Consider the following 24647-nt stretch of genomic DNA (forward strand, 5'->3'; position numbering starts at 1 on the left):
TTCGCGACATTCTAGGACCACTCAGTCGATACGATAACCCCTGGAAAAAAAAAAAGACAAATAAACGTGCATCCGTGATCTGTCTTCTGGCAAAAAATGCAAAATTCCACATTTTTGTAGATAGGAGCTTCAAACTTCTACAATAAGGTTCTATGATCCGCTGAATCTGATGGTGTGATTTTCGTTAAGATTGTATGACTTTTAGGGGGTGTTTTCCCCTATTTTCTGAAATGAGGCAAATTTTCTCAGGCTCGTAACTTTTGATGGGTATAACTGATCTTGATGAAACTTATATATTTAAAATCAGCATTAAAATGCGATTCTTTTGATGTAACTATTGGCATCAAAATTCCATTTTCTAGAGTTTCGGTTACTATTGAGCCGGGTCGCTCCTTACTACAGTTCGTTACCACGAACTGTTTGATTGAGACAATTGGGACAAACAGTCAAGCTTTGGCTTAAAGAGCAAGGTATTGAGGAGAGGGTGACCCTTCATATATGGAATAATTTCTGTTCTTTTTCCAAATAATTCCGGTAAATATGGCTCATTCTCTATGGAATATACCCCTACCCCTGACAGAAAGCTCTTCCTTGGAAATTTTTTCTAACGTTAAGTGTTCCGCACCCGTCTAATTCCCTCAAGAAAGTTCCATTCTGGTTGAGAATCCCCCTCCATGTGGAATTTCTTGCGGATGATTCAGCCTGAAGAATTCTCCTTAGCATTCTTTCATTTGGACAAGACTCTAATCGTAATTGGTTTCCCGATCATTCCAGAAATACGCCTTTCCGTGGAAATTATTTCCCATAAAACAAAACACTTAGAAAAAAGCCCCTGTATAATTCCCTCGGAACATGCCCAAAAGAAAATCTTTGCAAAGAAAAATGCAATACAATTAAAAAGAATACCATATAGTAATTCTGTCAAATCCCCCCGTGTAACATATCCCGTGGAATATTCATCCACAGAAGTTTCCCTCCCCTAGGAAGATTCTCTCCATGGAAATCCGCCAGAAGCACAATTCCTTCCCCATTCCCCCAATAAATGTTTTTAAACTTACCAATAACAAATAATATACGCAAACAATGGACGAATTTCATAACTTACAGACCTCTCCCATTGGACTTTGGGGGGTCATTATACTCCTAGAGACATAATAATTTGATTTTTCAGCTATTTTGAACAAAATGGCTATCTCAAAATTTTGAACAGATAGTTTTAGGGAAAATAAGAGTAGGAGCCCAGTTGCCCTCTAGCCCTTCTGGTCACTTAACAAGGGTACTAGAACTTTTAATTTTTGTTTGAATGAGCTCTCTCCCGATCTTTTAGGGTCACTGGGTCAATGCAATCACCCCTTAGAAAAAAAAATCGTATCGATGATCAATCTTCTGGCAAAAAATGAAAAATAAAACCCCTTTAGTAGTGTTCTCTAATATTTTGAATCTGATAATGTGATTTTTATCACGATTCTATGACTTTTAAGGGGTGTTTCCCCTTTTTTCAAAAATAAGACAAATTTTATCAGACTCGTAACCTTTGATGAGTAATACTAAACTTAATGAAACTTACATATTTGAAACCAGCATAAAAATCCAATTCTTTGGATATATCTATTAGTATCAAAAGTCCACTGTTTATAGTTTTGGGTACTATTGAGCCGGGTCACTCCTTACTTACAGGTCGTTACCACGAACTTTTTTATATTTTGTTTCTCCTGACCACTTCATATGGATGGTGATACACGGAGCTTTGGAAGGTAATCTGTAGAAATACAGGAGGGCTACTTGTCCCTCCTTTAACATCTTACCATATCCGGTCAAGATGTTGAGATAACCATTTTTCAAGAGCAGTTCAAAGATCCATTAAATATGCCTCCAGAGATGACAAAAGCCCCACAAGCCCTAGGTAAAGGACCGTAAACAATGCAATTTGATAACTCCTTATAGAAAAGTTTTAAAGTGGAAAAAGTGGACACATCTGACTTTGGGGGTCTGATTGGCTTGAAGCCTACGGGGATCCTTCGCTGGGGTAAGAAGTTTGCAAATTTTTTTGGGCGAGGGGGAAGGTACACAGCCCAGGAAGGAACAAAAAAAGTATTTTTCCCTGGTCATTTGGAAACTTACAGTTATGAATCCTTGGGCTCAGAGGAAGCTAATATACGGAACAAGTTTAGTGGCTATCCCCCCCCCCCCCCAAAAAAAGTGAAAAAGACTGGACACACTGGGTTTTCCATATTGGGATCGTACTTATATCGTTAAGTCCTCGAGCTAAGGGGTCCCAAATACAGGAATAAATGAAAAAACAAAAAACAAAAAAAACAAGGGGTTCCCAAAAACTGAAGCCCGAGAAAAGGCTAAATTTCACTTTTCCGATCAGCTGGAAACTTACTTTCTTAGTTCTTCGGCTATGGAAATCCGCACTCAAGAGGAAAAACTACATATTATGGTCCTAGGTATTTGGTCCTTCAAAAAAAACGGTAACACTTATAAGTTTACCTTAGACTTAGGGCATCGACAAAGCCTCTCCATTCATCACGAAGCTGTGTGGCTTCAGTGATATCTTTCCATTGTGGAGTAAGTGAAAGTTGGTCTTTGTCAGGTCCCAATCATGCTGCCTTCGCAGTGTGTGCTTTGGTCAGCCTCGTCTTCGTCTTCCTTCAGGCTGTCACTGATACACTCTTGAGGGAAGTCTTGCTTCGGGTATGTGTAGAGTATGACCCAAATATGTTCAATTTCGTTTCTTCATAACTTCGGTCACTATGAGCTGGTTCGTTTTAAGCCGGATTTCCCTATTAGTAATTTTCTGATGCCAACTGATTTTGAGGATCCGCCGAAGGCAAATGTTTTCAAATCTGATGCTTGTCCAATTCTTCTCTTGATTTCAAATATTACTTCTCGAGTATTTTCTATCCAGCTTCCTAAGTATTTAAATTCTTGGACCTGTTCAACATCTTTATCGGAGCATTGAAGAGCTAAGGGAGCCAGATGTGGACATAATTTTATATTTGTCGACGTTGATCGACAATCCGACCTCTCGGGCTTTTTCTGAGATTTCATTGAATAGCAGCTCTAATCGATCTTTGGCGTTTTCTAGCAGTACTATATCATCTGCAAAGTCAAGATCTGCAAGCTGCTTGCTGTTGACGTTTGCTCCATAGCCCGTAAACTGTCTGAGTATGTAGTCCATTACCATTGTAAATAAAAGTGACGATAATACACATCCTTGTTTGACACCAGTAATGATTTTGAATTATCTTGTAACTCTGTTTTCTGCTTGCACACAGCATTCTGTTTCTTTGTACAGGGTGATAATCAGGTCTACTATCTTAGGGGGTATTCGATAGTGCTTAAGGATTTTCTATAATAATTCTCGGTTAACCAAATCAAAGGCCTTTTCTAGGTCAGTGAAAAGGAGATACAGCTTTTTATTCCATTCCTTTGATTCTTCAACCAGCATTCGAACCAGCATTACGAAGATGTTGGTCCAGTTTCTGCTGTAGGCACTATAGTATAATAATTGACATAAGTTTACTAGGTATCAACATTATGTTAATGCCTCTGCAGTTGCCACAAACAAGCGCGTCGTCTTTTTTGAAGAGCTTAATAATGGATCCTTTCGTCCAGTCACTGGGCACTTTCTGGTCGCTCCATATCTGAGTTAGCAGCGCAACCAAACTATCATACAATCGTGGACTGAAGTTTTCAACATCTCAGATGTAATGCCATCTACTCTTGGCATTCTTCCATTCTTCAGCTTTCTGACGGCGGCTATGATTTCTTCTGGAGACGGTGGATCTTCGTTTATATCAAAAATCATAAATAGAGTGTCAGGAATTATATCTCGGTCATTAATTCTTGGTCTATTTAGTAGGTTCTAGAAGTGGGTTGCCCACCTCTCGTCAATCTTCAAAAGGTTTATCAAAGGGCTCCATTCTCGTCCTTTACTAGGTTAGTCCTGTTAGGCTTGACTCCAATCATATCATTGGTTAATCTGTAGACTATTTTTGAATCTCCCTTCTTTGCTGCTTTTTCCGCTAAAGCTGCTCTATGTTCAATAAATTGCCTCTTGTCGGTTCGGATACTCTTCTTTACTTGCTTGTCTATTTCTCTATTAGTCTTGCAAAACAATTCATTCAGATGCGTCTGAGGCTGACAGAATGAAGAGTTTGGCTGATTTTCTTGCATCAATTAGTTTTCAGGTCCGTTCGGAGATCCATCTTTCTTTCTATTTCTTCTTTTAGCCTAATTTCTCCTCTGCAACTTCTCTGTGCGTTCTTTTCAGTTTCTTCCATATGTTTTCGACATAAGTATTTGGTTCTAATTCCGATTGCAGGACTTGAATCTATTTGAACGTTCTAGCTGGAACATTTGTGTTGTTTCCTTGTTGTTCAGTTTTTCAACGTTGAAGGGTTTGTGTGCTGTCGGTATGACAAGGTCGTTGTTTAGGGAGATAATCCATGTTATTTCTGATCAGATCGAAACTTGCTTCTTCAATTTTCCTGTTCAACAGGACGTCAATCCCCCACCCCCAAAAAAAGTTCTTGTCAGCTCAAAATTCATTTCTTTAAGTCCTTGGGCCAAGAGGTAACATAGCAAAAGAAGAAAAAATAAGTTGAAAAAGGGCTTCAAAACTTTTTTCCAACATAAAGCTTGAAGCTTACAGCCTTAATTCCTTGGGCTTAGAAGACAAAAATGAAAAAATTAATTTTTATTGGGACAAGGGTCCCCTAAAAACTGGACCTAGATTTTTTTTGGATTGGCTTAAAGTTTATGTTTGAAATTCGTTGGGTGAAAAGGATCTCGATTAACAAAAAAAATATTAGCGAAAAAATTGGGCCCAGTAAAGGAATTGGGCCCAGAAACAAACTACTAATAGATCCCAAACAAGTAGACCCTAATATTAAGATTATTTACTTCAAGGGCATGTTCCCTTCTTTAAGAATTGTCAGACTATTTGTTTCTTTGAAACTTTTAAGATCGTTCTTCAGGCTATGGTGACCAAACATTTTTTTTTAGAGGGAACTGGTCTTAGGAAGGCTTGAAACGGGCAGAAAAACTATTTTTTTCCCTATAAGTTTGGAACCTGTTGATGCCAGCCCGTTAGCCAAAAGTATTCTTATGTAAAGAAGTGTGTTGGGCCATTTAAGCCCAAAAAGGACCAAAAACAGTTTTTTTCCGAACCTAGATTTAGAAAACAGCATAGTAGAGGTATTTCTCGATCGGCTTTAAAGTTAAATGTAAGCCAGGCCAATAGAGCCCTAACTAAGACTAGAAATTGGAAAATATTAGGTTGTATCAGTTCGTGACGCCAGAAAATAGCACAACATGTGTCTGTGTCTCTCCTACTGACAATGATCCAGTATTGTATATTGTATATCCCGATATTTCTCTAATGGGACTTGCTCTAAATGCATGCCTTAGGTAAGCTTTACTTAAATGAAAGCTATAAAAATCTCCATCAGTTCAAAAATATTAATAGTTCAACCTGAAGTATTTTGAAATCTATTGACAAAACCTAAATTTTCCCTGTCTAAGTCTTATCTCTAAGTATTCATAGTAAGTTGAGACCATGTCTGTATCCAGGATTTCTTCTAGGGCGGGGGCACAAAAAACTACAAAATACACCAAACTTTTTAAAAAATATTCTTGCTACTTTATTGTTAGTTGGATGAAAATTTTGTAGGGGGGGGGGGGGGTTCAAACCGGGTAATCCTCTCCCCCCTGGACATGGCCATGCTTGAGACATAATTTTGTTTAAAGAGAAGAAACGTAATTTTTTCGAAATTAAAGTCCAAAACATTGAGTTTCGAAATTAATGAGGTCCAAAGTTCAAAAATTAGTTTGTGGTGCATGGAAATAGCCTTTAGATTTGCTTCACATCTCATACAGTACTTCAGGGAGGCAATCCATAGTGGAAAATCAGCTAGGAAGAGGTTTTTCAGCCCATAAACTCCCGTCAAAATGGACGAAGCTCAGACGAATTATCCATTAATCAGAATCCCTTACGAATGGTGCGTCGTTTACTACTTTTGTCACATTTTACCAAATTTACGACTTTTACATGCGGTAAATTTTATTTGTTTTTAGTTTGACTTGATTTTTCTTTTCATTTTCTATTCGTTTCAGAATTCATCTGTTCTTCTGTTATACTGTATGTTATCTTTATTTTTAACGGAATTATTTTTTTTTTGTTTCAATTTGTTTTGATTTTTGTTGATTAGTTCACATTGATTGATGTTGGTTCTAAGCTCGAATTACTATAAGAAAATTTTTCTCGCCGTTTTTATTTTATTATGCGTCTTTACTTGTCTTTAAAAAACTTCTTTTCTGGAAAATGCTTTTTTAAATTGATAAATGCAAAAATTTTTCCCACACATAAAAAAGGTTGTTGGGTTCAATTTCCCCTTTTATTTCACTATGTTTGCCATTTGTCTATTATACTTTATGTGCGCTAACCTTCTATTCTTCATGTATCTTGTTCAACATCTTTTTTGCAATTAGTTTATCATTTTTTTGCTTTGTTTGTTATTTTCAATCTATTTTAATTTTATTTTAAGCTCCCTTCCTTTACGGCAGTTTGTCATTTTTTGTACTTGTATTTCCTTATTATGTTCTCTTCTTTTATATTTGTAAGCCATTTAACTTAAAGTTTTTATTCATCTTTTCTCATAAATTTGCATCTAAAAAACGAACAATTAAGGTCAACATTTTCTATAGTTTTCATATTCTTTGAAGCTAAAAAGAAAGCATATTTTCAAGTCCCGATAAAGCTCATCGTGAATTGATTATAGTGACTATATTTTAAGTTTTTCATGAGAACTAGCTGTCTCACAACAGACTACTTCAATTCCTTACAGTTTTCTATTTTCTTGAAGGCAAAAAAGGAAAGGATTGTTTCAATTCTGATTGATGTAGTAGTCAATTAATCATAACGACTATATTTGATGTCCTTACGTGATAACTAAAAGCCTCACGAGGGACTACTCCAAATTTTTACTTCTCGTGACTATATATCTTCTTTTGATGTCTTTTTCAACTCTAGCGATGGAAATTTGGATACAAATCGAAAACAGATGTTTTCAGAAACGAGTCTCGATACGGTTAAACAGTACTGAATTAGGATGTAGGTTGTGCTGAGAAAAAGAAAGGCCTAAGAGATCAAAAAGACAAAGACAAAGTTATCGCAATTAGATCTTCTTTTAAAGTAAGTTCTCTTTCTATTCTGAAATTAAAAAATCAATTTTTGCCTCATTTAAATTTGTATGTGGTATAAATTTACATTTGTGGATTTTTTTTCACAGAAAAACAGTTTGTTTTATTTGGTGGGGGGAAAGGATCTTAGAATGTATCCACAAGGGCCGGAACTATAGACACAGCGTAGTTCTATTCCTTTTTACAATTTCCACTGTCTATAAACCTACTTTTTGGATAAATCAATCTGATAACAACTGACAGCAATAGCTATTACAATATTTTAATGGAATTTAGATACCAATAGATACGGCAAAAGAAATGAATTTTATGTTGGTTTTAAACATATAAGTTTAGCCAAGTTTAGTCTTATTCATCAAAAGTTACGAGCCTGAGAAAATTTGCCTTATTTTCGAAAAAGGGGGAAACACACCCTAAAAGTAAAATAATCTTAATGAAAATTACACTATCAGATTCAGGGTATCAGATAACCCTGCTGTAGAGGTTTCAAGCTCCTATCTACAAATATGTGGAATTCTGTATTTTTTTGCCAGAAAAAAGATCATGGATGCGTGTTTATTTGAATTTTTTCCCCATGGGTAATCATGTCAATCCAGTGGTATTTTCAATGGAGCAATTTTTCATAGGGGAAGAGAATTTTCCATGAAGGGGGCTCCGTTTTTTCCAGCATTATTTAAAAAACAATCAGAAATTAAATAAAAAAAAAACAAGTCTTTCAACTGAAAGAAAGGAGCAGCACTAAAAATTAAAACGAACAGAAATTATTACGTATATGAGGGTGCTCACTTCTTTTTCAATACCTTGCTCTTTACGATAAAGTTCGAATCTTGTTCCAGTTCTTTAAGAATGACTCCTGAATCACAAAGGCCTTTCAATTAGAATAAATAGCTCTTTTGAAAGTACTAAAAATACTTTAGAGTAAAGAGCAAGGTATTGACGAGGGGACAAACCCCCTCATAAACGTAATAATTATGTCCATTTTAAGTTTAAATGTTACTACTTACTTTCAGTTAAAAAAAATTGTTGTTTTTTTATTTAATGACTATTTAGCACTTTTTTGGTAGGAAAAACCTATATTTACAGGACAATTTATTAAAAAGGTATCAAATTCAAGAGCAAATACTTTGTAAGGAAGTCCTTCACAGATTACTCTAAAGAAGAGAGATCTACCATCCCCCCTCAAACCCTCCTACGACGTTGAAGCGGTTTTTTATGTTTTTGCTAATTACTTTGCGATTGTCAAAGTACTGTCAATTGTTAATCACAATTTTTACATTGGTTCCAGTAGCAGTCGTAGTAGCATTGGTAGATGCAACCAAAACAAAGAATAATATAAAAACTTTAGATTTGAGGAAAAGTGAACGGTGATAAAAACTGGCAGTTTAGTTTTGATTGAGAAAAATAATACTTTAAGCTGTATGCTTATGGATTGGTAGTACATATACCGGACACGTTTTTGAAAATGGGTAAAAACGCTCATCTAAAGTTGCCGGTATTGAACACACCTTTCACAAATGAACTTAGTTCAAATTCTTTACTTAAGGGTTTTTAAACCCATAGGCTAAAAACAGTCAAAACTCGTAGGTACTACTTAGTCAGGGGTTGTTCCTTGGGTGTGGTAAATCAAAAGATATTATGTAATGTTTTTTGAAAAGCTTAGAGTTACAGTTACCTCCATCCCACTAAGTAAGTTAATCAGTTTGTCTAATTCGTTTGCTCCTACGTTATTTAAAATAAAAAATTACAGACCCTCGGAAACCGTTGAAGCAATTTTTTTACAAACATTTGCGACGAAAAATTTCTTAGAATAAAAATTTATCCTTCTCTCCTATATATTTGAAAATTAGCAGAGTTCTTCATTCCCAGGGCCCTAACACACTTGAAGGTCATGATTGCAGCAATAGGTGTACGCTAGTACAGAGAAAGCCCATAGTAGCCAAAATATTAAAGACACATTAAAAACCACTATCTCGTATGGAAAACTTCCCGTTAATGCTGATTCGGGAATGATAGCTATTATTTAAATAACAGTAAAAGTTTATTTCAAAAACATATTCCGGAAACACTGACCAGTCTCTCTTTTTCTGTTTTGTTTCTCCATTACTGATAGGGCACTAGAATATCATAAAGAGCTGTCTAGTGTTATTTGAAATCTAATAGTCACATTTACATGCGTTTTGCAATTTCCACATCACAACACCATCATAAAATGCCTTATGATGCCAAAATCCTATTTTAGCGTCATTTCAAAAGTGTTTAAAGCCTTTAAACCATAAATAGTTTGCCACTGAAATCCTTATGATCGAAAATCCTCATACTGGTGTTCAAAGTGCCCTCTTGAATAGTTCCCTATCCAGTCACCTTTGCAAGTGGAAAGTAAGAAAAAAATTTTTGATAAAAACTTTAATTGATTTTATCACGGAGTGGCAGTGGAGTGGTAGTTCTCAATTTACATCAGCAGTCCAGGAGTAGTTTTTAATATATAGTGGCAATAAATAATAGTTGAAAATACATACCCCTAACATTGATTTATTTCCCCCTCTATATACCCCTATATGGATTTAATCCTTAGAGACTCTGTTCTCTAGACATGTTGATCTTTTTCTTGTTTCCTGTATTTCTTTCGGAGAAGCTCGGTATATATCGAGCATATAATTTTGATAACAAATGATGTTTTTTAATTTGGAATGAAAATTTTTGGGAGACAGGGGGGAGGTGGGTGCTAATCAAGATTTACCGCAGTTGCAAGTGTGACCAGAGCCGCCGCTGAATCGAATTCATCATAATTCGAATTATGAATTATAGTTCATAATTCGAATTATGAATTATAATTCATAATTTGAATTATGAATTCATCAAAAGTGAAAAAGAATGAAAAAATGAGAAGAATGAAGTGAAAAAGAAAGTGAAAAAAAGTGAAATGAAAGTGAAAAAGAATGAAAAAGAGTGAAAAAATGAATTTGATGAAAAGTTCATCAAAATTATGAATTATAATTCACAATTCGAATTATGAATTCATCAAAAGTGAAAAAATTCATCCGAATGCAAAGCTGTTTCGTTAATGATAATCATTCAGCTATCAGCTAGAAGCTAATGATAGAATGATTCCTTAATGATAATCATTCAGCTATCAGCTAGAAGCTAATGATAGAATGATTCCTTAATGATAATCATTCAGCTATCAGCTAGAAGCTAATGATAGAATGATTCGTTAATGATTATCGTCATTTCAACACTGAAATTAATTACAAAACAAATTCTTTGAAATTACAAAAAAAATACTTAGTACCCGAACGTGTCATCGACGTTTGGTTTAAATGAGGTCCAGTGGAACAAGGGTTTAGTTTAATGGGATTGAGTAGCACAGAAGCTCAGTTACATTGGATGAGTTACACCCACCCCAGTTTTATAAAATGTATGTTTTATATACATGTATATTTTTATAATGTATATTTTATGTAATTTATATTTTTATATTTTATATATTCATTGCAACACTATCATGCTTTTTTATGCTTTTTAAATTTTTTATGCATTTTTATGCATTTTTATGTATTTTTTAAATACATTTGAATGTGAGGTCATTCAGAAGAAAAATACTGTTATTTTAATTAAGGTTCTAGAGTAAAGTCAGCCGAAGAATGCACGTCCTGTCCACGACCCAACAAAATATTGTCCCCATTGGTGGGGCGTGTGCCCCCCATTGGGAATAACGGTACTACTCTACTATTAGACTGGATTCTATTGGAAACTATTGGAAATACTTCGAAATTATTATATTAAACAAACAACTTTCTCTCGTCCCAAAAACACGTTTAGAAACCCACAGAGAGAGATCAACATATTTACTACATATTAGGCAAAAACAATGCCTAAGTCATCTTTCAAAAATCATTGGTGAAACCCATTGGGCTATGTATGAAGGTTGTTTCCATCCTTATAACCTACTACTACTATATATTCATACTTCACAGCTAAATCAAACTATAAAATGAAAAAGATTGACATAATTAATAAAATATAAAAAGACAACTAAATAAATTTAAATCCAAATCATTAAGAACTTAACAGAAGTTAACCTTTCAACCTACTCTTAAACTGGCTAACATTAATATTATGTGCTAGTTATAATCTCTTAAGTTGTAAATATAAGATTTTTAATTTAGTAAAGCAAGTCAAAGGACTATTTTCAAATGTCACTGAATCCCCTTAACCACTAACAACTTAATTTTGTAAAATTTAAACTCTTTAAATCCCTTTATATGCGGAATTTGAATATCTTGGCATCGTGTCTTAGAAAAATAAAGCCCTCTTTCTTTTATTATTTTCCAGCTCCTAAAAGCTCCACCTTTGGACGAAAGCAAAAATGATTGTACATGCAAATGGTTTTTAATAGGAGTCCAAAACCTCAATTTGAATTTGCAGTGTACATATTCCCTACTATGAAATACAAAAATCCAGATAATTTTTACCCAAAAATTATTTGTTAATCATAATCAAGACCAGTTGTGTGTGAGTACTTTTTTCCTTGTTTTATTGTTTCATCTATAAAGTTAGTCCATTTAGCAAGTGAATGGCTAAGGAACTAATACTGTTTTTTGCTTGTTCTTTGAAGCTGTGACTCTTGTATGAATTTTTATGTTTTATTGAAACTTAAAATACAAAATGATATATCAACCTATTGTAGTCCTTAAGGCTAGGTAAAAGTGAAGGTCAAAAGGTAACGTTGGGTAATGAAAAGATCGATCGAATGGGCAGCTTTGCTTACCTTGGTTGTTTTATTAGTAGAGACGGTGGGAGCAGTGAAGATGTTAATAGTAGAATAGCCGAGACTAAGGGTATTTTTTGGAGTTGGAGAAAAGTTTGGACGAACAGGAAGATAAGTTTGCGAACTAAGATTAGAATGTTGGAAGCTACAGTGATGACAGTGGTCAAATATTGTTCAGAAGCATGGGCACTCCGAAAAACGGAGGAAGATTTGTTAGATGTTTTCCAGTTAAGTTGCCTACGGTTCGTTTTGGGTACCCGGCTGACTGACCGTATTTCGAACAACAGGTTGGGAGGATGTCGTAAAGAAAGGTTTAAGGGAAATGGGAACTTCTTGGGAGGGTGTGAAGAGGAAGGCTTTGAATAGATTAAGATAGAGGAGGACCGAGTTTAGCTGTGTAAGCCTCAGGCGTCTCGGTGCTGCGTTGAGTTGTTAGTAGCAGTAATAGGAGATGTATTTCATTTCACCTATTACCTTCTTAAGCCAAATACACTTAAACAATTATGTCAAGGTTTGGGGTCTAGCCCATTTCATTTTATGGTTTTGCTATAATGATGAGTTTTATTCGTCAGTTTCATGGTATTATTTTTTTCTAGGCCAAATGGCAGAAGATTCATCAGCAAAAATAAGTACGTATCCTATTCGTGTTTATATTGATTTTATTACGGAGTGGCAGTGGAGTGGTAGTTCTCAATTTACATCACCAGTCCAGCAGTAGTTCTTAATATATAGTGGCAATAAATAATATTTAAATACATACCCCTAACATTGATTTATTTCCCCTCTATATACCCCTATATGGATTTACTCCTTCGAGACTCTGTTCCCTAGACATTTTGATCTTTTTCTTGTTTCCTGTATTTTGAATCCTCCTTCTTTTCAAAACTTTTCTCCAACCAAACCTTAAATTGCGTATATCCAAGCTGGTAGTCCATTTAGTGGAATTTTAGCTTACCAGCGTAATTCTGAAGTCCTTTCTTTTGCTAAATATGTTATAAGAAGAAAATGTGAGAAAAATCGAAGTATATCAAAATAATTCACTATTTATATTAAACTTTATCTAACGAAAATTCATGATACTACTGCAGTAATTTTCCTGTCACAATTCTCCATTTTATTGCGAGCTCTATTCCTGCTAGATAGAATTTCTTATTCAGCTTTAGAAAGGGTTCATGCAGGATTATAAAGCTAGCGTAGTTGTGAAGACCTGTCTTTTGTCGAATTCTTTCATTAGGAAAACTAAGAAAAAATAGTATAAACAAAATCACATACAAAGAAGTAATTCTTTTAATTATTGTAGTGATTTTTCTGCTTTAATTTCAGAATTACTTCTAGAAATGATTCTAGAAATTTTGTAAATATATCTACCCCCTCTTCTAGCAAAAATCTTTTCCAATTTAGCTTTAAAATAGTGTCTATGTAACGGGGGTAAGACGATTGATGGTGTTTGAGGTCAATTTCAACGCAAATGTAACCGTAACGATTTGTATTTTGCCAATTCGGTCATTAAAACTGAACGAAAAGTGACACCAAGCAGGAGTGACTTATCAAACAATTCGTGGTAATGAACTGTAGCAAGGAGCGATCCGGCTAAATTGTTAACGAAACTCCAAAAATCGGAATTTTGATACCAATAGCTACATCAAAAGAATTGGATTTTTATGCTGATTTTAAATATACAAGTTTTAAGTATATAAGTTTCAATGAATTAATTGAATAATTTATTCAGCATTGGCAGTTCTTAAAGTTTAGTTTCGAATCTTAAGGCTTTCTGGAATTTTTCGCCATGCGGATTTTCTCAGTTAAAGATTTTTTTATTCTCATCGCTTCACATTTTTACTTCTTGGATGTACGTCAAGAGGGGTAGGTTCAAGTTTTATTTCCAAATTAATAAATAACATGATTGTTCCGAAATAACAAGAACTAACGATTGTAACTAAATATGAAAATAGCGTGATAAGAATTGGGTTTCCTAAAATGTCTAAGGTCCAACGAATTTTCGACACTAATCTTATTAAGGAAAACGAAACAACAATGAGAAAGTCTTGATTTTAAGAAAGATAAGCAGCATTTTCTTAAAACAAATGAAATAACTTCTGCCATAGTTTAAGAAAAATAATATTGTGACTTTGTAATCTAAAAAAAAAAAAGTCAACAGATGTTTACATTCTTTTGCATAGCCTAATGTTTCTCTAAAAAAATTGCATCAGGGACATGAGTTAAATGATTACATTGGCAACCCTGTACTATATGAAATTCTAGCAGATGCAAGGTACAATTCCTGAAATATATTCCGTATTACACAAATAATTCAGTAATTTTAAGCTAAAAGTTAAAAAATTGGATTACAAAAACAATAACTAAACTCGAAAAAATCGATTTGAAATATTAATTAAAAAAAATTCAAACGTTAATTTTTGGAGAAAAAACAAAACAAGAACAATAAAACTCGAAAAACGAAAAACCAGATGCTAAAGTCATGAAATTACAAAAAATACAGCTCGTTACTCCTTACTTACAGTTTGGTACAACGAACTGTTTGATTATGAGTAATCAAAAGCCCAACTGAATTTTAGCCCAACTTTGTTTCTTCTTATTTATTTTCATAAGAAATATTTTATATCATGGTGCTTATCATTGGAGATGTGGAATGTAATCAATAAATTACTATAATAAAAAATAATGTTCTAATTATGTTCTACTGACAGAAGAGATAGCAAACATAAACTATTATTGGTTATAAGAAGTGTTGCATGGGGACTGACTATATTTTGACTCAGTTTGGAAGAGTCACAACACAAAAATGTTTTAGAAACTACTACTACTTCTAACAACTCACCAAATCACCAAACCACCTGAGGTCAAGACAGCTACGCACGTTCCTCCTCCATCCCAAACTATTTAAAGCCTCCCTCTTTACGCCCTCCCAGGATATTCCAATTTACTTTAAATTTTTCTTTACGACTACCTTACACCCCCAACCTCGGACAGCCTGCTTTACGTTTAGCTCTAGACAGTTGGCCAAAAAACTGTGTTTGGAAATCTGTCATAATTCATCCGCAGATTGTGCCCTAGTCATCTCAACCTTTCTCTATCTATAGCCCTAGAAATTGGAATTGAGTCACACTTTTCGTACAGCCTAATTTTTCAGTCAGTCGAGTACCCAAAATGATCCATTTCTCTAGAAAAATTTTACGTAATTTCTGTGGAAAACATCTAGTAAATCTTTTTCAATTCTTCGGACAACCTATGCTTCAGAACAATAATCGACCACTATCATCACTGTAACTTCAAATATTCTGATCTTGGTTTAAGGGCTTATCTTCCTATTCTTTCAATTTGTTTTTTCAACTGTGAAGAAACACTCTGAGTCTTGGCTATTTTACTTATAAAATCTTCATGATACTCACTGTCCTTACTAATAATTAAGTTAAAAAAACTTCCTGAAAAAGAAGTTTTTTGAAGAGACGTAAAGGCCATATTAAACTTAAGATCAGAAGAAATAAAACCTACAATAACTTAAATTCAAACTGACCAGAAATTACTATAAAAGAATAAATGAAACCCAAAACGAATAGAAATTAAATAAGGAATCTTTGCAAAAAACATACAACAGGTGCTAATATAAATCAATAAATAAATCTTAAAACGAGTAAAGCTTAAATTGAATATGCAAATGAAGCTTAAACCAAACAAAAATATTTTGCCTTTTAATTATCAAAGAAACCCAAAACGAACATAAATTAAATAAACAATCATAGTAAACAAACATACAACAGGTACTGATATAAATGAATAAATAAATCTTAAAACGAGTAAAGCTTAAATTGAATATGCAAATCAAGCTTAAACCAAACAAAAATATTTTGCCTTTTAATTATCAAAGAAACCCAAAACGAACATAAATTAAATAAACAATCATAGTAAACAAACATACAACAGGTACTGATATAAATGAATAAATAAATCTTAAAACGAGTAAAGCTTAAATTGAATATGCAAATCAAGCTTAAACCAAACAAAAATATTTTGCCTTTTAATTATCAAAGAAACCCAAAACGAACATAAATTAAATAAACAATCATAGTAAACAAATATACAACAGGTACTGATATAAATGAATAAATAAATCTTAAAACGAGTAAAGCTTAAATTGAATATGCAAATGAAGCTTAAACCAAACAAAAATATTTTGCCTTTTAATTATCAAAGAAACCCAAAACGAACATAAATTAAATAAACAATCATAGTAAACAAACATACAACAGATACTGATATAAATGAATAAATAAATCTTAAAACGAGTAAAGCTTAAATTGAATATGCAAATCAAGCTTAAACCAAACAAAAATATTTTGCCTTTTAATTATCAAAGAAACCCAAAACGAACATAAATTAAATAAACAATCATAGTAAACAAATATACAACAGGTACTGATATAAATGAATAAATAAATCTTAAAACGAGTAAAGCTTAAATTGAATATGCAAATGAAGCTTAAACCAAACAAAAATATTTTGCCTTTTAATTATCAAAGAAACCCAAAACGAACATAAATTAAATAAACAATCATAGTAAACAAACATACAACAGGTACTGATATAAATAAATAAATAAATCTTAAAACGAGTAAAGCTTAAATTGAATATGCAAATCAAGCTTAAACCAAACAAAAATATTTTGCCTTTTAATTATCAAAGAAACCCAAAACGAACATAAATTAAATAAACAATCATAGCTAACAAGCATACAACAGTTACTGATATAAAAGAGTAAATAAATCTTAAAACGAGTAAAGCTTAAATTGAATATGCAAATCAAACTTAAACCAAACAAAAATATTTTGCCTTGTAATTATCAACGAAACCCAAAACGAACATAAATTAAATAAACAATCATAGTAAACAAACATACAACAGGTACTGATATAAATGAATAAATAAATCTTAAAACGAGTAAAGCTTAAATTGGATATGCAAATCAAGCTTGAAACAAACAAAATAACTACATACAAAAGTTTGGGTTTTGCCTCCTTGTCTCAGTGCTAAAGTCTAAAACCTACTGGATAATTGGTTCTTTACCGGAAACTATATTTGTCTTGAACAGCCTTCGAAAGTAATACTAAAATCAAGCTAAGTATTTGATATATCGCATAGCGTATATAGCGTATCAGAGAACCCTACTGTAGAATTTGAAAGCTCCTATCTGCAAAAATGTGGAATTTCTTATTTTTTGCCAGAAGGCCGATCACGGGCGCGTGTTTATTTGTTTGTTTGTTTTCCCCTGGAGTGATCGTATGGACCCAGTGATCCTAGAATGTTATGAGAGGGCTCATTCTAACGGAAATAAAAAGTTCTAGTGCCCTTTTCAAGTAACGAAAAAAACTGGAGTGCACCTAGACCTCCTCCCACGCTCATTTTTTTTCCCAAAGTCAACGGGTTAAAATTCTGAGATAGCCATTGTGTCCAACATAGTCAAAAAACCCAATAACTATGTCTTTGGGATCGACTTACTCCCTCCCAAACCCTGGGATAAGGGCTACAAGTTACAAACTTTGACCAGTGTTTACATATAGTAGTGGTTATTGGGAAGTGTACAGACGTTTTCAGGGGAATTTTTCTTGGATAGAAAGGAGGTTTAGGGGAGGGAATTACGTGGGAGGATCTTTCCATTGTGGAATTTGTCATGGGAGGAAACAATTTCTATTAAGGGGGCACAGGATTTTCTAATATTATTTAAAACAAAAAACAATGAAAAAATAAATATGAAAAAGTTTTTCAACTGAAAGTAAGGAACAGCATTAAAACAAAACGATGAGGGATTCATGTCCTCCTAAATACCTGCTCTTTAAGCTAAAGTATTTTTAGAAATTTCAACTATTCCTTCTACGGTCTTTGTGATTCAGGGGTCATTCTTGAAGAATTGGGACAAAAGTTAAGCTTTATTGTAAAGAGCAAGGTATTAAAGAGGAAGCAAACCCCCTCATATACGTAATAAAAATATACAAATATAGTAGTTCGTTATGAAAGTTAATTTGGAAGCTACGCATAATTTCTTATTAATAAAAATGTTCGAAAAAAATTAAAAGTTTTAGTTGCATTTTTTATGTAACCAAAAGATTGAAGGGCAACTAAGCCTCCTCCCCCACTCCTTTTTTCTCAAAATAGTCCGATCAAAACTAAGAAAAGGCCATTTAGCCAAAAAAAAAAAAAAAATGAAATTTTTTTTTTAAGTATTCATGTGCGGAGAGCCAAAATCAAAACATGCATTAATTCAAAAACGTTCAGAAATTAAATAAAAAAAAAAGTTTTTTTAAACTGAAAGTAAGGAGCGACATTGAAAACTTAAAACGAACAGTAATTACTCCGTATATGAAAGGGGCTGTTCCATCCTCAACGATCCACTCTTTACGCTAAAGTTTTTCACTGTTTTAAAAAGTAGATTTGAGAGAAAGAGTCAAACTTTAGCGCAAAGTGCGGGGCTTTGAGGAGGTAACAGCCCCTTTCATATACGGAGTAATTTCTGTTCGTTTTAAGTTTTCAATGTCGCTCCTTAATTTCAGTTAAAAAAAACTTTTTTTTTATTTAATACAGTTAGGGAAGATGACAGTATCCGAACTGTTGTTTGTAGTGAAACTACATTTATCTTGAATATTCTTGGAATGAGCTAATAAAATTAAACTGAATATTTGATATATAATGATATTGATTTTTGAATTCTCGTTAGTTCAAAATTTCATTTTACCGGAATTTTTATTTTTATTTTCAATGTTGTCATAAGTACAAAAGAAAATAACTGTAATACAATTCTTTTTCAGTAAAGCGTCAATGGCGCAGTAGGGTTTAGACTTTTATAGTGAGAGAAGGAGGCAAAACCCAAACTCTTGTTTGTAGTGATTTTTATTTGTTTCAAACTTGATTTGCATGTTCAATTTTAAGTTTCGCTTGTTTTAGGATTTATTTATTCATTTATATTAGTACCTATTGTATGTTTTTTGCTATGATTGTTTATTTGATTTGTTTTCAGTCTGGGTTTCATTTATTTTTTAATAGTAATTTCTGGTCGTTTTGAATCTCAGTTATTGTAGGTTTTTATTTTTCTGATCCTGAGTTTGATATGACATTTACTTTTCTTTAAAAACTTTTTTTTCGGAAAGTTTTTTTTTATAATTAATATCCTTTGTTTTTGATTTTCAAAGTTTCAAGTCTTCCAATAGTCCCTATTTCAAACAATTTTGTATTACAAAATAAATTGACAGCTTTGGCAAGAACTAATAAATTTAAAACCGAATATATGAATATTACCGGAATTAAAGCCTTGACATTTCTTGGTCCAAGTGTTTTTGCTTCTCCATTTTAGTAATATTTTTGGGAAAATCCCCAGAACTTCTGGGATAGTGAAAACCGCAGGGACTAAAGAGACTATTGATAGATCCTGACTTGGTTTCACTGCAAATTTCGTTTCATTATTAATATTCTAATAAATACAAACAATAAGATTTGTAATACAACTCGCTTTAGTAAAGTGCCAAATACACTGTAGGCGTTATGCTTTTACCGTTAGCGAAACAGGCAGTAGCCAAATTCTTGTTTGTAGTGAAGAATATATGTGTTTTGAACAGTTTTGGAAAGAGCTAATAAAATTAAGCTGAATTCCCTTGACTATTGGAAAAAATATCGTTGATAAGTTTTTTTGTTGGGGAGTGGGTTGGGCCATGAAGGGAGGGCCAGTGGGCCAGTGGGCCAGCTCCCGTGATTTACAATCAATGATGTTTTTTGGGGGATATAGTGTCATGCAGTACCAGGGGTCAGCTCCCATAAGTTTTCGAATAAAATATTATTTATAAGTTGTCTCTTGAAGGCATCGGCCACGGAGGGCCAGGGGTCAGCTCCCTTAATTTTTGAAATAAAACATCGTTAATATTTTTATTGTTTGGGATGGGGGTAGGGCTTATGTTATCTTCGGACTATTCTAAAAACCCTCGCATAGAAATCTTACATGCCCTCAGGGGGTAACGGCTAGCTGTCATTGGGTCACTTTTTAATCTAAAAAGGGGAACTAGCATTTTCAATTTCTAGTCATTTGAGTCCCCTTTGAGGTTTAACTCTTGGATAAAAACCTTACACTCCCCCATGGTATAAGTTATTATAATTCCTGTTGGACTCTGGCAGGTGTTATCTTGACCCCAAAGTTTATGTTATCTGATCGATGGACCATTTAAAAAAAATGACCTAAAATTTTTTGTTCGAATTTAATTGAGGAAAGAGGGAGCACGTGAAGAGGGGGTGTAGAGGCCCTCTGATCTTTTGAACTCTTGAAAGGTAACTAGTACTTTCAATTTAGAATCGAATGAGCCAGCTTTGAAGTTTTACCTCCGAATTGGAGGGAGGTTGTGTCGACCCTGGAGTTTTGTTATTTAATCTTTAAACTATTTTGAACAAAATGGCTATCTCAAAATTTTTATTAGATACATTTGAGGAATCGAATGAGCCTCCTCTGAAGTTTGTACGACTATCCCACCCATAGAAAGCTTATATACCCCGGGGCAGAATTTACACCTTAAACCTTGGTTCTGGCGAGCTGTTTTATCCCTGAAATATTTGTTATATGATCCTTGGTCTATTTTTGACAAAATGGCTAAATAAGAAACCTGATCAGACACATTTGTGTAAAAGGGGACTGGGAGGCGGGAATAGTTGCCATCGAATCACTTCGACTCTTAAAAAGGAATATACTACTTTCAATTCGTAATGATTTGATTCTCTTCCGAAGTTTACATGACCATCTTTCCAATAAAACCTTGCATGCCCCCGGAGCATAAGCTGTAACCCTTCCCCAGGCTCTGGGGGGGGGGGTAAATTAACCCCGAAGTTGTTGTTACCTGATAGTTGGAGTATTTAACAAACTCGCTATGTCAACATTTTCATCGGATGTATTTGGGAAATAGAAGGCATGTGGAGGAGGGACAAGATGCCAGTCAGTCGCTTTTGAATCATAAATTGTAAGTAGAACTTTCGATTTCCAATCAAATGAGCCCCCTCTGAAGTTTATACAACCATCCCTTACATAAGAACATTATATGCCCCTCAATGCCTAACCTACAATGCCTGCCCCCGGGCCCTGGGGGCTGTATCAACTTTGAAGTTTTTGACCAGATTTTTTAACTATTTTTAACATAATAGCTATCTATGTTTTTTGTCAGATTCATTTCGGTAAAATGGCGTTGCGGGGCTAGTTACCCTCCGATCACCTTTGAATCTTAAAAAGGATACTAGAACTTTCGATGTCAAACCGAATGAACGCCTTCTGAAGCTTATACGACAATCCATTCCATATGAAGCGCCTCTGGGAAAAAAAATAATCAATAAATAATAAAACATTGGAACCTTACGGCCTTTACTACAGGCAATGCTTTGTTTAGCTATCATCTAGGATGCTTAAATTATCAGCATAAACAAAGTCGAGGAAAGTTCTTCTTTCCCATGTTATTTGGTGTTCTCTTACTGTTTTTCTTGTACTCTTTAAGACAAAGTTCTTCAAAATGATCCATATGTATGAGTAATAGAACACAACCCTGCTGAACTCCTGACAATATGAAACCTGCTACTAACCTATTTTCCTACCTTAACCGCAGCACTGTTATTCAAGTTTATAACGCGAATAACTTTAGTGTATTTGTCTGGTATACCATCCCAAGGATAAAAGCTTGCTCATAATCTATAAAGTGTGGACGAAAGGTAATTGATGACTCAGGAACTTCTCAATTATTAACCTAAACGTTCCTTAGCCACATTGTTCTTCTCTTAAAATCTCTTAAAAGCATCTCTAAGTCTAAAAGTATCCTTTTACTAACTAATTTGCTACCTACAAAAACTAAGCCAGTGCCTCTATAATTACCACACTCACTCTTATCACATTTCTAACACAGGGGATTAATTAATGTCTTCCTATAATCGCTAGGTAGCCTACTTCTACTTTTTCAAAAATCTTATTTGTAATCTTCAAAAGCTTATTTCTTATCTGAAAGCCACTATATTTAAAAAACTCATTTACCACACTATCAGCAACTGAGGCTTTATTTTTTTTAATCGTTTTAGTACTGTCGCTAATTGTTCCTTCCAAAATCAATCTTCCTTCCCAGCTAAGGTGTCACAAAATTTTTCATTATCCTCTTTATATTTTCCTGTAACCCAATCCCGGTTTAGCACATTCTCAAAATGTCGTACACATCTGTCTTTAACTCTTTCCTTATCACTAATTTTGGCCCGTTCCTATCTTTAACTGGGACAAGTCCAGTTTGGCCATTCCCGCTCTATTTATTAAAATGCCAGTACAATGTTTTACTATCGTGCCGTCTAGATGCATCTTCCACACCCTTGGCAATTTCATCTATGGTCTCCACTTCACACCTCCTTAGTTTATAGTTTAGTACTTTCTCCGCTTTCTTTATATTCCTTTTATTTTCATATGATCTATCACTCAGATCATCCGTGTACAAAACCTTTGTCCTCTTTATTAAATATAAAGAATTTTCTCTAATATTCTTAGCTGCGTTCCTAACTTTCTTCCCTAAGACACTATCAGCTACATCACAAGTTTTTTTTCCTGAGACTTTCCTAGCCATATTCTACAATGTCTAATTGCAAACTCTCCAGTTTATTATTTAACTGTTACTGGGAAGTTTCTCTCAAACTCTCATCCTGGAGTCTATCAACGTCATAGCTTCTCGGAAGGTAAACCCTTCCAAATTTTTCAGCTTTAACTTAATCTTAGACGCTACTAGATGGTGATATTTTCTCTTAACATCAATAACAGCATCTTATATACCCTAGTATCTTATATTTATCCTGCCAGTCTTCGGTTTACCATAACCTAATAAATAAGGTTGGCTGTTTTATCATTATGTGATCTGCTAGCTTATGGGCCATTTTATGACCAAATACCTTATGTAATAACTAGATTGTAGTGCCTACAAAATTGCAGCAGTCTCTAGCCACTGCTGTTTTCCTTTCTTACACCAAATTTACCTACCAAAGATACCATCTATCCCTATTTCTACTATTTCTACTGCCATTTAATAAGAATAAATAGCTCTTTTGAAATTACTAAAATACTTTAGTGAAAAGAGTGAAGTATTGACGACGGGACCACACCCCTCATATATGTAACAATTTCTGTTCGTTTTAAGTTTTAATGTTACTCCTTACTTTCAGTTAAAACAATTATTTTTTTTATATAATTCCTGATTGTTTTTTTTAATAAAGCATAGAAATCCAGCACTGCCTTCGTGGAAATTCTGTTCCCCCATGGAAAATTCATCCACGGAATTTGATTGATAAAATCTTTAACAAAAATACTATATGTCTACCTGAGACCCTGTCTATTTGTTCCTGTTACTGGAAGTCAAATTCGTCTGAGTCACTACTTTTACCATCAGCTAGTTTTATAGTGGCATATAATTTGAATGATACCCTGCACTTTTCATTCATAAAATGAGCGATAAGCATTCTATTATTTATACCTTTCCAAGCTAATGCAATTTTCATATTCTTAAAATCATTAAAATTATTTTGGCCAGAGGAAAATCAATGATCCCAGAACCAGTGGTGGACGGGGACCAGCACGTATTCTCTATTCTACACTAAATCACTTAAGCCGGCTTAGAACTGGAAAGTAAGAGGCCTCAAGAACCTCCAGTTAAAGAGAGGGTTTGTGCAACCCTGGTCCCATCTTGGTCACAACATAGTTTTCAGTCTTGGTGACGCTCTTCTATGAACCAGATTCACAATCCTACAGAGAGAATCTCAAGCATATTACCTCTGACTCATTGTATATTCATGACTACACATATTATGCTACTACGGGAAGGCAGCCCATAGCAGTTAAATCAGCTAGGAAGAGGCTTATCAGCCGAAAAACACCCAACAAAACATATAAAGCCCAAAAGATTTATCCAGCGATCAGAATACTGTGAGAATGCTGTACTGCTTACTAAGCTACAATTTGCTTGACGGGGTGCCATTCCTCATGTAAGAATAGAGTTAACTACAGGTTCCCCAGTCTTGTGGGCATCCCAACAGGGTGAAGACGGCCCTTGGCAGAGGCCTTTTTCTGTCTTACGTCCTGCTGCAGTTGTTCTCCTGTAGATTATCCTGCCACGAGGGTAATCTGTGTCACTAAGCAATTTAACCGATTACTGGGGTAAGTTTTATAACTCAGGGGAAGTGTACATGTGCCGGAGGGCCCTGCTGAGTATACATTCGAGGGCCTTCTGCCTCCTCCGTATGTATTTACGGCCTCTGAGTGAGGGTGCCCAGTATCCTATTGTGGACCCCCATGGACAAGGTCAACCCTTGTTCTGTGCCTCCTATGGAGGTAACCTGTATATCTGTAGGATGTTACCCCATCCGCCACATGGGGATGCTCTGAGTGGCCTGGGAGAGGTCCCTACTGAGCAGTAAACTCAGTAGTAGACTCTGACTATGTTTTGACTCATTCTGGGAGGATTACAACACTGAAAAGTTCAAGAAATCGAACAATAAATCAAACCTTGTAAAAAAATAACGATTTAAGATAGCATGATTGTTTCCATTCGCTATTTCTTCATCTATTTTATTTGAAAAAAGGTTTTGTTCGGGAATCGAAACATGCAATACTATAATTAGAATT

General features: G+C 34.3%; 2 protein-coding genes across 4 annotated transcripts in view; both read left to right on the forward strand.

The window, feature by feature from the left end:
• Positions 1-24647, forward strand: part of LOC136028819 (uncharacterized) — a 314462-nt gene that overhangs the window by 87634 nt on the left and 202181 nt on the right. The window lies entirely within an intron of this gene.
• Positions 1-24647, forward strand: part of LOC136028815 (uncharacterized) — a 75741-nt gene that overhangs the window by 21603 nt on the left and 29491 nt on the right. Inside the window, exons 1-2 of one of the 3 annotated variants that reach the window (XM_065706727.1) lie at positions 7049-7201; positions 12574-12606. The exons of 1 other annotated variant lie outside the window; for it this stretch is intronic. In XM_065706727.1, coding sequence (XP_065562799.1) covers positions 12579-12606 — 28 coding nt within the window. In that variant the 5' untranslated portion in view covers positions 7049-7201; positions 12574-12578. Of the gene's footprint in view, positions 1-7048; positions 7202-12573; positions 12607-24647 lie in introns of those variants that run through there. One more of the 3 variants, XM_065706724.1, reaches the window with a different exon arrangement.

Source organism: Artemia franciscana, chromosome 7 (assembly GCF_032884065.1).
Source record: "Artemia franciscana chromosome 7, ASM3288406v1, whole genome shotgun sequence".
NCBI classification, from domain to species: domain Eukaryota; kingdom Metazoa; phylum Arthropoda; class Branchiopoda; order Anostraca; family Artemiidae; genus Artemia; species Artemia franciscana.